Source organism: Vicia villosa, linkage group LG5 (genome assembly GCF_029867415.1).
Source record: "Vicia villosa cultivar HV-30 ecotype Madison, WI linkage group LG5, Vvil1.0, whole genome shotgun sequence".
Classification (NCBI taxonomy): Eukaryota; Viridiplantae; Streptophyta; class Magnoliopsida; order Fabales; family Fabaceae; genus Vicia; species Vicia villosa.
In genome coordinates, this window is record NC_081184.1 from 163,546,369 (window position 1) to 163,561,866 (window position 15,498).

The 15,498-nt window shown below is 34.2% G+C and overlaps 2 protein-coding genes and 1 non-coding gene across 3 annotated transcripts; 1 reads left to right on the forward strand and 2 right to left on the reverse strand.

Moving 5' to 3' along the window:
- The first annotated feature begins 186 nt into the window (after positions 1-186).
- LOC131603649 (uncharacterized) lies at positions 187-4,570 on the forward strand. The gene is made up of 3 exons (XM_058876047.1): positions 187-400; positions 671-726; positions 1,107-4,570. The coding sequence occupies exon 3, from the start codon at positions 1,164-1,166 to the stop codon at positions 4,146-4,148; it is 2,985 nt and encodes a 994-aa protein (XP_058732030.1). The 5' UTR covers positions 187-400; positions 671-726; positions 1,107-1,163; the 3' UTR covers positions 4,149-4,570.
- Positions 4,571-5,247: 677 nt separating this feature from the next.
- Positions 5,248-5,319, reverse strand: TRNAT-UGU (transfer RNA threonine (anticodon UGU)). Its single transcript has one exon. It is a non-coding gene; the product is annotated as a tRNA-Thr (tRNA).
- Positions 5,320-6,359: 1,040 nt separating this feature from the next.
- LOC131603653 (ubiquitin-conjugating enzyme E2 4-like) lies at positions 6,360-9,405 on the reverse strand. Its single transcript, XM_058876056.1, has 6 exons — positions 9,245-9,405; positions 9,074-9,153; positions 8,526-8,640; positions 8,249-8,301; positions 7,979-8,107; positions 6,360-6,690 (listed from the first exon to the last, which is right to left on the reverse strand). Exons 1-6 carry the CDS (start codon positions 9,286-9,288, stop codon positions 6,557-6,559), a joined length of 555 nt encoding a protein of 184 aa, XP_058732039.1. The 5' UTR covers positions 9,289-9,405; the 3' UTR covers positions 6,360-6,556.
- Between the last annotated feature and the right edge of the window lie 6,093 nt (positions 9,406-15,498).

The following is a 15,498-nucleotide window of genomic DNA, read 5'->3' on the forward strand; positions in this document are numbered from 1 at the left end:
CCCTTATGAAGTAGATCTAATTGTTTTATTTTATGTTTGAACCAATTTGCACAATCACTCACACACACTCACACTAACAAAACAAAACAAAAAAAGTCTAACTAAACAATGTGAATCCAAAAGATTTAACAGCTATATATAAATAGTTTGTGGACCCTACAAAGTTTTCACCATACCCAAGTCAGATCCATTACCTTCTTCTTCTTCTTCCCCCTTTTCTCACCATTTTCTCAATCTCACATACTCAATCAAATCACACCCAAAAACATTCAACATTCATTCATTTCAATCTTTTATACTAAACACACAAAACAAACATAAAACAAACACATAAACTGTCTTCTGTTTTATTTTGTTTTGTTTCTAATCCTACCAACACTTGTTCGGTTTTTTTCCCAAGGTTTGTGCTTTTTTATTTTTTTGCTTTCGTTTTCAACATCTTTTAACGATTTTTTTCCTTAAATTAATGTTTGAGTTTGACACCTTTGTTGCTTCCTCACTTCACTCATTACCGTTTTTACATTAATAGTAATGTTATGTTATTATACTTTTTTTATCCTTCATTTTTTGTTTCTAGTTTGTTTTATTGTTATTGTTATTGTTTTTGCTGTTGTTGTCACTGTTTTATTTTTTTTATTTTTAATGTTTTTAATCTTTGTGACATTTGCAGAGATTCGTTGGTTGAAAGCTTAACAGTGAATGTACGTGTTTCAGTTTCTCAGCATAGTAAGTATTTTCAGATCTGAATCATATAATGTAGTTTTTTTTATAATCAATTTTATTTATAGTAGATAGTGTTTTTAATTTGGTTGGTGAATTGGTTAACAAACATTTGTGTTTTTCTTGAGGTTGTCACTTTTATGGAGTTAATGTCTCAAGCTGATGCTTACCTTTTTGTTTCATTGTATACTGTTCAGAATCATAATCATTTTTTTTGTCTAAAGTTTATTAATTCCTTTTGAGTTGACTTTGTTGCTTCCCACTAATGATGATTACTGTTTATGATTTGACAGATTTTGATTTTTTTTTGTTTCTTCTTTTTGGAAATTTGAAGATCTATAATAGGATTGGATTTTACTGATGAAAATTTTATCTGAATCTCATAGGTGCATGGGATTTGATATCTTCCCAAATTGGGAAACAGATTGTTTGCAACTGAAAGTATGGATATTCAAGAAGAGAGTTCCTCCACCACGTTTGGACCTTTGGCAGCAATGACTTTAAGGAATGTGTCGTCGTCGTCTTCGGCTTTCTTTTCAGCAAATCAATCGCCGTTTTTCTCTCCGAGAACGTCGTCATGTCATATGTCAGATACTTTGAGACCGGAAGCTTCGAATGATAGAATTCAGCAAGATGATGATGCTGCTGCTGCTTCGACTAGTACTTGTTTGGTGATTCCGGAACAGAAATGTACTGTCTCTGATGTGGCTGCTGCGTCTCCTGTTGCGTGTACTTCGGCCGATATGCAGAGGCTCGACCGTATATCTTCGTCGGTTGATATCTCTAGTAGCACTGTATCTGGTTACTGTCATCCGTATGATGATTGTTATTCGGGGCAGAAAGAGAAGCGGAGTAAGAAAGGGAGGAATCAGAAATCGTCGTCGATACAACTGGGTTCGAGATCAGTTTCTTCTTATAGATTGAAGAGTTGTGATGTTTTTATAGGATTGCACGGTCGCAAGGCTCCCCTTGTAAGATTTTCGAAATGGTTGTGTGCTGAGTTAGAAATTCATGGTATTAGTTGTTTTCTATCGGACAGGGCTTCGTGTAGGAACTCTAACAAGCTTGGCATTGCAGAGAAGGCTATGGATGTTGCTTCTTTCGGTATAGTGATTATAACAAGGAAGTGTTTCAAGAATCCGTACACTATCGAGGAGCTGAAATTTTTCTCCGGCAAGAAGAATTTAGTTCCAATATACTTTGATTTGAGTCCGATTGATTGTCTTGTAAGGGATATAATTGAAAAAAGGGGGGAGTTGTGGGAAAAACATGGAGGAGAACTTTGGCTTTTGTATGGTGGGTTGAGGCAGGAATGGAAGGATGCGGTCCACGCTTTATCTCGGGTCGAGGAATGGAAGTTGGAAGCTCAGGATGGAAACTGGAGAGATTGCATACTCGAGACTGTTGCATTGTTAGCGATGAGGTTAGGCAGAAGAAGTGTCGCCGAGCATTTGAGGAAATGGAAAGAGAAGATTAAGGAAGAGGAGTTACCTTTCACTCGTAACGAGAATTTTATAGGTAGAAAAAAAGAGCTTTCTCAATTGGAGTTTATGCTTTTTGGCGATGTTACCGGTGATTCAAAGCAAGATTATATTGAACTCAAGGCAAGATCCAAGAGAAAGCATTTTTCTATCGGTAGAGGAAAGAGTAATGTGTTGGATGAAAGAAATGGAAGTAGTAGGGAGGAGAAAGAACCGGTTTTATGGAAGGAGTCGGAGAAAGAGATTGAAATGCAAAGTATCGAATTCGCTCAGAGGCACTACCGTTCGAGGCCCAAACGTAGTGGAAAGTATACTAGGAAGAAAAGAGGAATGGATATTTTGTATGGGAAAGGGATTGCATGCATATCTGGAGATTCAGGAATTGGAAAGACCGAACTCATTCTCGAGTTTGCTTATCGATTTCACCAAAGATACAAGATGGTGTTATGGATAGGAGGGGAGAGCAGGTATATAAGGCAAAATTATCTAAATCTCAGGTCATTTTTAGAAGTTGATGTGAGTGTTGAGAATAGTTTGGAGAAAACTAGTATAAAAGGATTCGAAGAGCATGAACAAGCAGCCATTTCTCGAGTTCGCAAAGAACTGATGAGAAACATTCCGTATCTTGTGATCATTGACAACTTGGAAAGCGAAAAGGATTGGTGGGATCACAAACTTGTGATGGATCTTCTCCCTCGTTTCGGGGGAGAGACTCATGTGATCATATCAACGTGTCTTCCTCGCATCATGAACTTGGAACCGCTAAAACTTTCATATTTATCTGGAGTTGAAGCAATGTCTCTAATGTTACCATCCGGCAAGGACTACCCGGTTGCTGAGATCGATGCACTGAGAACAATGGAGGAGAAGCTTGGAAGGTTAACTTTAGGCCTCGCGATTATCGGTGGAATTTTATCCGAGTTACCTATAACTCCAAGCAGGCTCTTAGATACAATAAATAGAATGCCCTTGAAGGAGATGTCTTCATGGAGCGGTAAAGAGGCTCATGTCTTCGGAAAGAACACTTTCCTTCTTCAGCTCTTCGACGTTTGTTTCTCGGTATTTGATCATGCAGACGGCCCTAGAAGTTTGGCAACAAGAATGGTACTTGTAAGTGGATGGTTTGCATCAAGTGCCATTCCAGTTTCCTTGTTAGCACTTGCCGCACACAAGATACCGAGAAAACACAAAGGGACTCGTTTGTGGAGAAAATTGCTGCAACCCTTAACCTGTGGTTTAACATCCTCGCACACCAAAAAATCGGAATTAGAAGCGTCTTCTTTACTCCTAAGTTTCAATATTGCAAGGAGTAGTGCTAAGAAAGGATGTATTCAATTCAACGAACTCGTCAAACTATATGCGAGAAAAAGAGAAGTTAATGGATCATCACAGGCAATGGTTCAAGCTATCATCAGTCAAGGTTCAATATCTCAACATCTGGATCATTTATGGGCTGCATGTTTTCTGCTATTCGAATTTGTCCATAACCCTGCCATTGTCGAGCTCGAGGTTTCCGAACTCTTACATCTCGTGAAAAAAGTAGTCCTCCCTCTTGCAATTCAATCCTTCATCACATACTCTCGATGCACAGCCGCGCTCGAGCTTCTGCGTCTTTGCACCAACGCACTGGAAGCAGCAGACCAAACATTAGTTACGCCGGTTGATAAGTGGTTCGACAAATCACTTTGTTGGAGATCCATCCAAACTAATGCTCAGTTGAATCCTTGTCTTTGGCAAGAGCTAGCCCTATGTCGAGCCACGGTTCTCGAGACTAGAGCTAAGCTTATGCTAAGAGGTGCACAGTTTGATATAGGGAGTGATCTAATCAAGAAAGCTATTTTTATCAGAAGCTCGATTTGCGGTGAAGATCATCCGGATACGATATTTGCTCGCGAAACGTTAAACAAACTCACTAGACTAATTGCGAATGTTCAGATTCGTTCTTGAGATTAGATTTTGCATTTTGTTTAGAAAATCGAGAATTATACAACAGATTTAAATTATAATAAAACTAGTCATTTATACTGTTTCTTGAAACTCTGTCATAATTTACAAGTCTAATATATGTATATGAGATAACTTACATTTTTGAAAGTATTTAATTTTCTCTTGATATGTTTCATTTCATTCAAAGGTTTCATATCTCAAGTTCACAACATATTTTGCAGCTACATGTGAGTTTTGGAAATTCAGTTATCGTTATGTGGTAAAGAAGAAATATGTCTTTTTCTATTGGTTTGTGATATTGACCCATGTCTGGTGGATAACACCTATTAGAATGAAATTCCATTGAGGTGAATGAAGGAACTGAAGAAAAAGAGCAAAGAAATTAGAATACATTTCAAATATGTGATGTTTATTATTGTAATTTTTTTTATGCTAATATATTTTTATTTGTTAAATTTCACTCTATTAATTATAATTAATAAAAATATGTTTTTAAATAATGTTTATTTTTATTATTGAAACCAACTCAATTAATCGTTTTTGAAAAAATTACACATAATTCAAATATAATATTAAATTTTTTCGTTACAAAAAATTTAAATGACATGGTCTCTGGAGCTACTCATAAATGTAAGACAGATTTAATATTTTATTTGGTTTATGGATAAAGTAAGTAAAATATTTAGCATTGAAATAATGGTTTAGTCCCTTAATTTGAACAATATTCTATTCAGTTATTTTTTCAAATTTAGCAGTACAATTATAAAAGATCTATGCTTGTTTTGATGCAGCAAAAGATGATTCAAATCAATCTATATGATGCATTGATTTGAAATGAAAAAAAATTAAGCTAGTTTGGGTCTTATACTGAAGATGCATATGGCATGCAGGAATAGGTGAGACCTTAGACATTGAAGTTGTTATATCTGATCGCATCACTATTTGCTAAAGAAAATAAAATATGCCTTAGAGCTGAAATCAAGTTATAACCATGAAAGAGACAATAGAGGGGAAGTTTCGTTGAGCTTTTCGTCTCAACAAAAGGACCAAAATGGTTAATATGACAAATTAGATAGAAAAAAATAGTATCATATACATTTGCCCTCACGCAGGATCGAACTGCGGACCTCCAGTTTACAAGACTGGCGCTCTACCACTGAGCTATAAGGGCTTGTTGGTTTTACGGGTAAACAACACAAATATGATCCTTAACCATACAGTTTTTGATTATTTAGAGCAAGACTCGACAGTACTAGTATTAAATAGTACCACTTTGAGAGTGATTTGGAATTTGATGTTACAATAGTATTAAATCGTTGACAAACATTTCAGATTTGGTGTTCGATTTTTCAACATTTTTCTTGTTAGTCAAACCACCACTCTAATAACATAAATAAAACAATTTAATGATGTTGTTAGTCATACTTAGTGTGATAAGCATGTAAAATCATCTCAAAGCTTATATACTACTATAGTAGTATACAATCATAAGCTCATCACACTCGGGTGACAAATGGAGTAATGTAAAAGTCCAGAAAAAACAGAATACGAACATAGTTTGAGGATGAAGTCCCATAAAAGTTTAAAAAAAAATGGAATAGGCGAGCATAGTTTAAGATAACGGATGAACATAATTTGAGGGTGAAGTCCCATAAAAGTTTAAAAAAAATATGGAATAGGCGAACATAGTTTATGATAATTGAGAATCCAAGCCTAAAACTTTATTTTGTCTAGTGAGGGCGGACATGGATATGCTTTGCACCCTTAAAGGCTAAAAAAATGTAAAAAAATGTTATTAATGCCTGCGCAAAAAAAAGAGGGGCAAGGTGATGTTAGATGGTGCAAGCCAAAATGTTGACCCACTCCAGAAAAAAAAAAATGGAGCAAAATGGGCATGCCCGGCAGGTCATATCCGGTTGATCACCCCTACTCATATCCTTATATATCAAAACATTTCATCATTTTTCTTGTTAAATAAAAACAATAGACAAAACTCTAGGGTAATATGACCACATGTAAATACATCTCTAATTATTATTTAGAAATAATCTTATTATAAAATAACTTTTTTCCAAACATACTATAGTAGAGAAAGTCATTGACATATATTTTGAGTTCTCATAGAACAGTTTCATCCTGGTGAAAGTGTATCAAACTTAATGCATTCATATGCAAAAGCCAGCTTGAATCTTCAGAATTTGAACCTTATAGTAACAAAAGTAAATATATAAAACATTTAAATCATTAAGAAATTTACAAAACCCCCAAGGAATAATAGACAGATAAAAAGGTGAGGATTTTTCCTTCAACCGTCAGAAATTGTTTCTTAATTCCAGTACTTCAATATCATATCATGTAGGCATGTACAAGCACGAATGTAATAAGGCAGACATTGTGAGTATAATAATTTAGAGATCAGGTTTTCCAGCAATGTCGTCATCACTCGAGGCATAATCATCATCTTCACTCAGCTCTTCATCACTAGAAACTTCCTCCTTAGAAGCTCCAATATCTTCCGGCTTGGCATATTTTTCACAATATTCTGTTCATTGTTTCTAACAAATTAATATCAATGAAAATAGATGCACAGAATAGAGCAACATTTTGAGATATGAAGTTAGACAAATATGAAAATAGATGCACAGAATAGCTAAGTAGAAGTTATATTATATTGCAGTGAATTGGAAATGAGTTGCTTCAATCAGAAACTCAGAACCTAGAAATTGTTTCATATTCACTGGTTAAACATTACGTATTACTCTAGCTGTCAATATCATATCCAGCAACACATCGATATAAGTAACATAAGGTGTACATCACTATTTTGAGCGTTGAAATTCAAAAGCTCTTATTTTACACAACAAATGTACACTGATTACTATTTTATAAATTAGTATTGATCAATTCATAAGGAATATGGTGCAAACAGGTCATTCGGCTTACTGTTTATTTAAACAAAGGATGAAGCAAGAAAGTCTTGGGTGAGGGATCACATAAGACTGATACAGGCATAGAAAAATATTCATTAAATAGAAAATCAGGGTAGAGTCTATTGTAGAGAAAATGGTAAAATCGATCTGCCATGGTTAAATCATAACTAAATAGGACCCCTATTTGTTTTGCTATGGTTGAACCATAGTTAATCGACACAGGGCCCCTAAAAACTTAAGACGATTATGTTTATGTATGGAGAGGACCGTTAAGAGCAACATTGTAGGGAGTAGACTAGATGAAGGATAATCCAATAGTTAGAGGCAGAGGGAGAAATACAGGTTAAAGCATTGACAGAGATTTAGAGGTAGATTATCTATCTTTGGACCCAATACATGACATGACTTCATGACGTGAATTGATCCATATAGCCAATTCTACCTAGTAAGAACAGGATTAGTTGTTACTTACTTTTTCTTCTCTATCCAAGATTGCTTTGTGAAAAATGAAGTAATGCTAGTTGGCATAAGATAAAAATTGGTCAACATCAAGACATTGAGAAATCTAATTTCCCATTAGCAACCCAAAAAGAAAAGAACAACCCTCTAACTCTATGAATTCAAACCCAAAAGTTTATAGCACATAAAGCCAGGTGGATGCTGCTGACATATGAGTTGGCAAGTGAGAACATAAGACATTCAAAATCTATTGGTTCTTGGGATGGGAGTTGATGCATTATTTATGAGGTATTTATTGGGTAGGAGTTGATACATCTGAATACGGAACATAACTCAGTGCAGTCAACAAGATGAAGAAACTCTCATGCTTCTAACATTGATTACCTAAACATATAACAAGCATTGCAGTTTCATATGTAGAAATTTAACAAGGATTATTACCTTTGACTTTTTGTTCATATGCAGTACGGTCTTGCATCATCAAGGCAGCAGCATCACTATTCAATGGGTCTGCTGCATTGGGGTATATAAGAAGTTGAGGAAGAAACACTTCAAACACATTAACGAGATCTGAACGAAAAATAAGAAAAGCGTAAGATAGCAAAACTAACAATCAAACAAAGTTGAATTAAACACATAGCAACTGCAATTTTAGTAATATTCTGTACCATCAATATATGCAAGGTACTATAGGTTGTTAATAATGCTTACCAAACATTGGACTCCAAGTTTGGTTAATAACATCTAAGCAAACCGCACCAGACCTGAATATCAGAAAAAAAAAACATTTTGATCAGCTGTTGAGTATAACAATATGTGTGCGCAGGCGCAACAACCAATATAGGTTCTACGGAGGACAATGCAGCTTCTTATACACAATACAAAACAATGAAGCTTTTTCTGGGGTTTGAACCCTAGACTTCCTTCTTAAAACTCATTCAATGTCCCTTAGAAAACAAATAAGCTTTAGTTACTACGAACAACTCACAGTTCGTCAACATTAGGATGATAAATTTTGTTGACAAAACCAATAGAAGGAGACTTATAAGGATAACCATCAGGTAACTCCACTCTTATCTTCCACACACCTTCTTGATAAATACCTGCAATAAGTCCCAATAAAATTGAGTCAAAAAACAGAAGAACAAAAACCCACTTCAGTTCCACCTTTAAAATTACAAATGTATTATTCAAACATCAAAATCTCTTATTTTTTACCTTTTACAACTTGCACACATTTAAAAAATAAACAGAAAAACCAAGGATAGATAGATCCTAATGCAATTCATCCTCATTGAGGAAAATGAGCAAACAATTGAGCTACAAAAATTGAAGCACAACTACAAGACCCTCATACTCAATATATCAGAAGCACACAGTACTCAGTAGCAGCAGTTGAATATTGATCCAAACACATAAAAACCTCACATTGAATTCAAACACATACAATCTAAAGAAAAACATTTCAATCTTTCAATGGTGAGACAAAAAAGATTGAAAATTGGATACAAAGGATGCAAAAGAAAAGAACTTTACTGTCTTTAGGTCCGTGAAATTCAACAAAGAATTCTTGCATGCCATCATTGATCGTTTCCACTTTGTAATCAGTCATCATCCTTATTCATACAAATTCAACACACAACCATTAGAAAATCAGATAAAAGAATTCGGTAAGAAATCAGAAAAAGAAAACAAAAGAATACAGACAGCTTCATGACATCCATGTCTCGGCGTTTGCTTGGGGAAGACATTCTCTCTCTCTCTCTCTTCTCTGTTTGTTTCTCTCTCTAGGTGTTTGTTAGAGTGAGATGCTTAGTACAGAGTCCAGAAAGAACAACGTGAGTAGGACCAAATGAGAAAGAAAACGAAAATTTTGTGACCCGGTTTAACTCAGCCGGTTTAAAAGTTTTCACTTTCGGTGGTTTACTATAATATTTATCATTATTTACTTTTCCACATTGAAAACATAAAAATAGAGAATATGTTGAAAGAGAATAAAGTACTATGTAAGAGATTAATTTTCAACAACATAGGGAACCTATATTGAAATTTTAATTGAGAGATATTTATATTTAAAACTGAATATTTTTTGGGTTGGAAATTGTAGTAAAAGTAATAATACTTAACATTGACTAGCAATATCAACATAATTGGCATGCTCAACAAACCTAACATTATCGACTACTGCATGCTAGAACATATTACGACTATAATATAGGGGACTTCGACATCAATATGTGAACAGACTTCGAAAACATGCTTAAAGTTTATCGAACCAATAAGCTATCTCTATCGTAATACTGGAGTTCATTCTAAAATCTGACAAATCTCCACCTAGGAACAAACTCTACAACATAAGAGAAACAAACTAGCTTTTATCATGCAGCTTTATCAATTGCATACAGTGAAAAAACTTGCAACTTGACAATAGCTTGCGATTCATATTAGCAGCACTTGGACTTCTCTACGCTAAATTATTTCTCTAACGAAATGCAGCCTCACATTGATCGGCTTGGTTCACTCATGATGGGATGAATTTTTCGACAAATGTATGACACTTTGATTATCACATTTAACAGTGATAACTCGGCCTTGAAGTTTCAGCTCCTTAGCAAAACCTTCAAGCCACAATGCTTCTTTCACAAATTCAATTAGGGTAATATATTCTGATTCAGTGGTTGATAAGGCAACAACTTTCTGAAGTGTCACTTTCCAACTGATTGTTGTTCCAAACATAGCGAAAACATATTGAGAAATAGATTTTTTAGAATCCAAACAACCTGCATAATCAGAGTCGACATATCCTTTGATTTCTACTTTACTATCATAACCACAAGCTCCACCACAAAGCAATACTCTTTCAGAGACCCCTTTATGTACCTTCGAATCCACTTCAATGCTTTCCCGTGTGCCTTTCCAAGATTGGTCATATACCTGCTTACAAAGCTCAATCTGTATGATATGTTTGTCCTTGTACATACCATATCATACATCAAAGAACCTATTATACTAGCATATGGAATGTTATTCATATAGACTCTTTCAACTATAGTACTCGGACTTTGAGTTGTACTCACTTTGAATTGAGGATTACTTGGTGTCACAACAGGCTTTGAACTCGACATACCAATTTTGTCGAGAATCTTCTTCTGGTATGTCACGTGAGATAAGCATAATATCGACTGTTTTCTATCTCTCAGGATGTCAAACTTAAGAATCCTGGATGCGGCTCCTAGATCTTTCATGTCAAATTCTTTATTGAGTTCAGCCTTCACCTTCATTACATACTTGACACTGTTGCTTGCTATGAGAATATCATCCACATAAAGAAACAAAATAACAAGTGAATTTTCAGGTCAAAATTTGAAGTAAACACGATGGTCAAACTGGTTCCTAGTGAAACCTGTGTGTGCCATGAATTTTTTAAATCTCTTATTCCATTGTCGAGGAGATTTTTTCATACCATACAAAAACATATTCATCTTGCACACATAATCTTCCTTTCCCTTTTCGGCATACCCTTCAGGTTGCCTCATCATGATTGTTTCATCTAGATCACCATACAAGTAGCATTCGAATGGATCTGTGCTTCAAAATAGGTGAGAACACATCATTAAAGTTGACTTCTTCTTTATGAGTGAACAAAATAAGAGGAGGAAGAAGAATATTTTCTACAGAGTTTCTCTCTACTTTCAAATTGGAAATATTCTGACCAAGGGAACACAAATAGAAAGATTAGACTTTCCAATAAAAAATACTTAGTTAAGCACCCTAACTAAGAACATTACTTGATCTTGCTTAAAAGCTTTGATCAAGAACAATACTTAACTCTCTTTCTTAAAAGCTTCAAGAGTGAGAACACACGTTCACCTCAATGTATTAGAAGATACATGAGTGACACAAAGAACAGAACTCGCGAAGAACTTGAGAGACTCCGAAAACAACAACCCTTATTGCACCCATAGTTTCCTTATGTGAATGCTTGCAAAACTAGGTTTCCCAAGTTCCTTTTTATAGACTCTTGCAGTATGGGTTTGGACTCTAAAATAAATTCAACCTTCTCCTTTCTTAAAACAGCTGCAAGATCTTCACACGTAATAGGAACAAATTAAATCAAATCAAATCTTAATTTTCTAAAAGAAATCTCAAAGATTATTTTTCTAAAAATCAATACTAATATGCATTTGTCCTAAACATTCCTTGATTGCATGCGCCTGTAATGATTACCTTAATATAGCATATTCTCATATTTTTCAATTAAATTTTTCAAGGATAAAAATCAGTCTAAGCTGTCAGGATATTCTGATGTAGGATGTCACAACATCTGACAAAACATCTGTCAAAACACATAACAGTGGAATCTGTCATGACAGTAGGATAAAATGTTTCAGCATCTAGCTCAACATCAATTAACCATGTTTTAGCAAAATTATGTCAATTTCAAAAACAATACAACTCAGTCTAAGTCGAAATCTTCTGTAAAGCAACCCGCTTTGACACTTCAACATCTAATACCACTCGACACACAGACATCTAATACAACTCGACACACATTAGACTATTTTGACACACCCTTATTTTTGTCGAGCAACATACTCCTTCGACTGACACAAGGGATTACAATCTCAACAACCTTTTGGCCAATAGTTTTTGAAAAATAAAGGAGTCCTCAAAAGTCAGATCCCCGTTTTTGGTATGCAGCCAAACACAAAGATCGAATCGAGGCTCAAAGGATATGGTCACTTGATTGAGAATATGAGGCAGATTCAGAGTACTCGTCAATCAAATAATTAGGCAGGATCCAAATGGATTTAACCACACATATTGACTTTGTCAATTAAAAGATGATAAGATGCTTCAAGAATATTCATATATTGAACAAGAGGAGCTCCCAACTAATCATTTGTCCAGAAATTAATTCTAACACCATCACCGATAACCTAACATGAATTTTCTTGTGCGGTAAGTAATTGACCTTTGATGCCACTCCACAAGGATGAAAATGCATGATAAGCAATAGGATTTTGTTTTCTGACTTGAAGAATTCCCAACAAAGCTTGAGATTAGCAGTGTTATTTATCATCACATCATCTGCATAAAGGATGTGAGAAGTAAAGCTTGAGTTTCTAACATTCATCATGGGAGTAAGCTTTCCTTTCTGAACTAAGATAGATAGGCCCCTGCTCAACACATCCTCAGCAATACAAAACAAGAGAGGAGAAAGGAGATCATGGTAAGGAAGCATCAAAGATGAAGTAAAAAACTAAAGAGTAGCATTGATGACCTCTTCTTTGATGATATCCAAATAATTCTGAAAGAAGAAGGCACTGAATGCATTTGAACCAACTCCACCATCGTTATTAAGATACAAGATTGTGTGTTGGATTTCAACAGTTGAGGGAATCATGGTAAGCATATTGTTTGTAGTCTCAGAGATAAGATTTTGGATAGATTACTCTACAAGGTCATTCCTTATCAAATAATTTATGTCTTATACAAATGCATTTCAAATATTGTTCGTCTCAAAATTGTCCGGTTTTAACAATTTATTTTGAAGCCACTTGATACTTGAAAAGATGTAAGTCTCATAAGCCATTTTAGAGAATAAAAATAAAAATTGTAGAACAAGCAATACCACAATATGAAAAGAATTCAAAGATGGAGGTGAAATAAAGCTAATTAAAAGCTTAGGGAAAAATATAGGCAAGGAAGAAGAAACCCAATAATAGGTGGAAAGACTAAGAGGAACTTTGATCAATGCCAAGAATTACTTGAAAGATGGTGTGGAACTGGAAGTTTTCCTTGAAAAACTCATATGAGGCGTTTGCATCATGTGTGAAGTGTGTGCCTTGATTCCTATGTCATATTGAAGGTGTTTTTTTTTCTTCCATTTTTGTTGAGTTAGAAGGTTTATAATGAAAGAAATTAGAGATACAAAGAGAAAATTATTAGATTTCTTCATTGTAAAGGATTTGAGTTTTCTTTAGTTCAAATATAAGTTTGAGAAACACTTCTAAACACTTTGAAATTGAGTGATTTTTATATTAAAAAGTTATAAAGATTGAATCTCAAATAGGTATAAACTAAGTGATGTTCTTATGAATTTGTTGAGATAATATATTTTATTTCATTTCTAATTTATTGATCAAGACTTTTTTGTTGGTATTGGGTTGAAGGTTTTCGGCGTTTTCGGCGTTTGCCCATACCAAAATAGAAAAACTTGATGTTAGCTATGTGAATTGTGTCTTTATTAGTTATCTCGGAGGTGTGAAAAATAGAGGATTAAAATTCATTAAAAGCATATATGATATTTTTGACAAGATTTGTAAGAGGATGAAGTGTAAAGAACGGAATGTTAAAGACAATTTATATGGGGATGAAGTGCAAAGAACTGGATGTTAAAAATCATTAACCACATAGATGTTATTAAGAGCATAGATTTTCCTATTAGTGAGATTAGAAATGGAGAGGAATTTTAGGATCCCTCTTCTAGTTCTTGGAAAAGGAAATTTACAATGATTCTTGACTATTAATTGATTTGTGATAAGAGAAAAAAGGGTGATTATATGACCTCAAAGGTATGAATATGTTGATCTTATTTACTACTATGTTTTAACTATAGTTAAAGGGTTGAAAAAATCGCAACATAACCTTTAAGAAAGTATTTGAAAGCAAAGAGAACCATAAATGGCTGGAGGAGGTGAATGGTGAGATGCATTCATTAGAGAATAACCATACTTTAAAACTTATAAGCAGGGCCGGTCCCGACTTTTTAGAGGCCCAGGAAAAATAAATAAATGGACCCCTAAATTAAAATAAAATTATAAAGATTACAATAAATAACCATCGAAAATAAAATTTAATTTAAAATCTTATTATAAAATTAATTAATTATATACAAATTATTTCATAATTAAAATTTGAGAGATGCTAATTGTCACAGAAATTTGAAAAAAAAAAACAAGTTTTGTCTCACTAAGACTTTTGTTTTCAAATGATTCTAGGCAAGGCCCCAACCGCTGGGCCACATGAACCAAGTTATATAACAATTTCGCGAACAAATATCTATATTATTATTTCAGTATTATAATTTCTTACATACACCTCTCAAAATTGAGGCCCCTGTTTATTTGAGGTCATGGGCTGTGAGCCTGCTTGCCCTGGCCCAGGACCGGCCCTGCTTATAAGACTACTTGAGAGGCAAAGGACAATTTCAAGAAAGAGGGTATTCAAGAAAAATGAAGGAATTCCTGTGATTGAAGAACCAATATATAAAGCAAGAATTGTAGTAAATAATTTTACTTCGATGGAGAGAATTAAATACAGTGAAATCTTTTCACCAATGGTAGAGCATTTATATATAAGGGTAGTTATGGATATTATGAATCAATATAATTTTGAATTGAAACAAATGAATGTCAAAACAGTTTTTTTCCATGGAGATCTTGAAGAGACAATTTTTATGAAACAGCTTTTTTTTTGAGATGGATTCTCTGATTCCATGTGTCATAACTTTTTGTCATAATTCCTTAACACTTTGAAATTGATTGATTCATGTATCAGGAGATTGTAGAGATTTGATCTCAAATAGATAGAAATTGTGTGATATTCTTATAAATTTGTTGAGCTAATTTTGTGTATCTTGTTTCTTGTAACTTGTTTGTAAACTCTTTACTTAAAACTCATGATTAGTATTGAACTTAGAGATGCTCTCTCCCTCTGAGTAGTTCATTTTAGATCGGACTGATTAAATAATTTTTACATATTGATTATTTACTTTGTTCTTGTAAATTTGCTTACATTTAGTTGATAGGTTAAGTATTGCTTAAGATTGTTTAACATGTCTTTGTACTTTATCCTATACATCATTTTTTTAAATATTTAATTAACAGCAAATAGAAGCCAAGATAAGCTTGAAGGTTGAGCTGCCACCAGAAATTCTAGCAGACATTAAGTGAGAG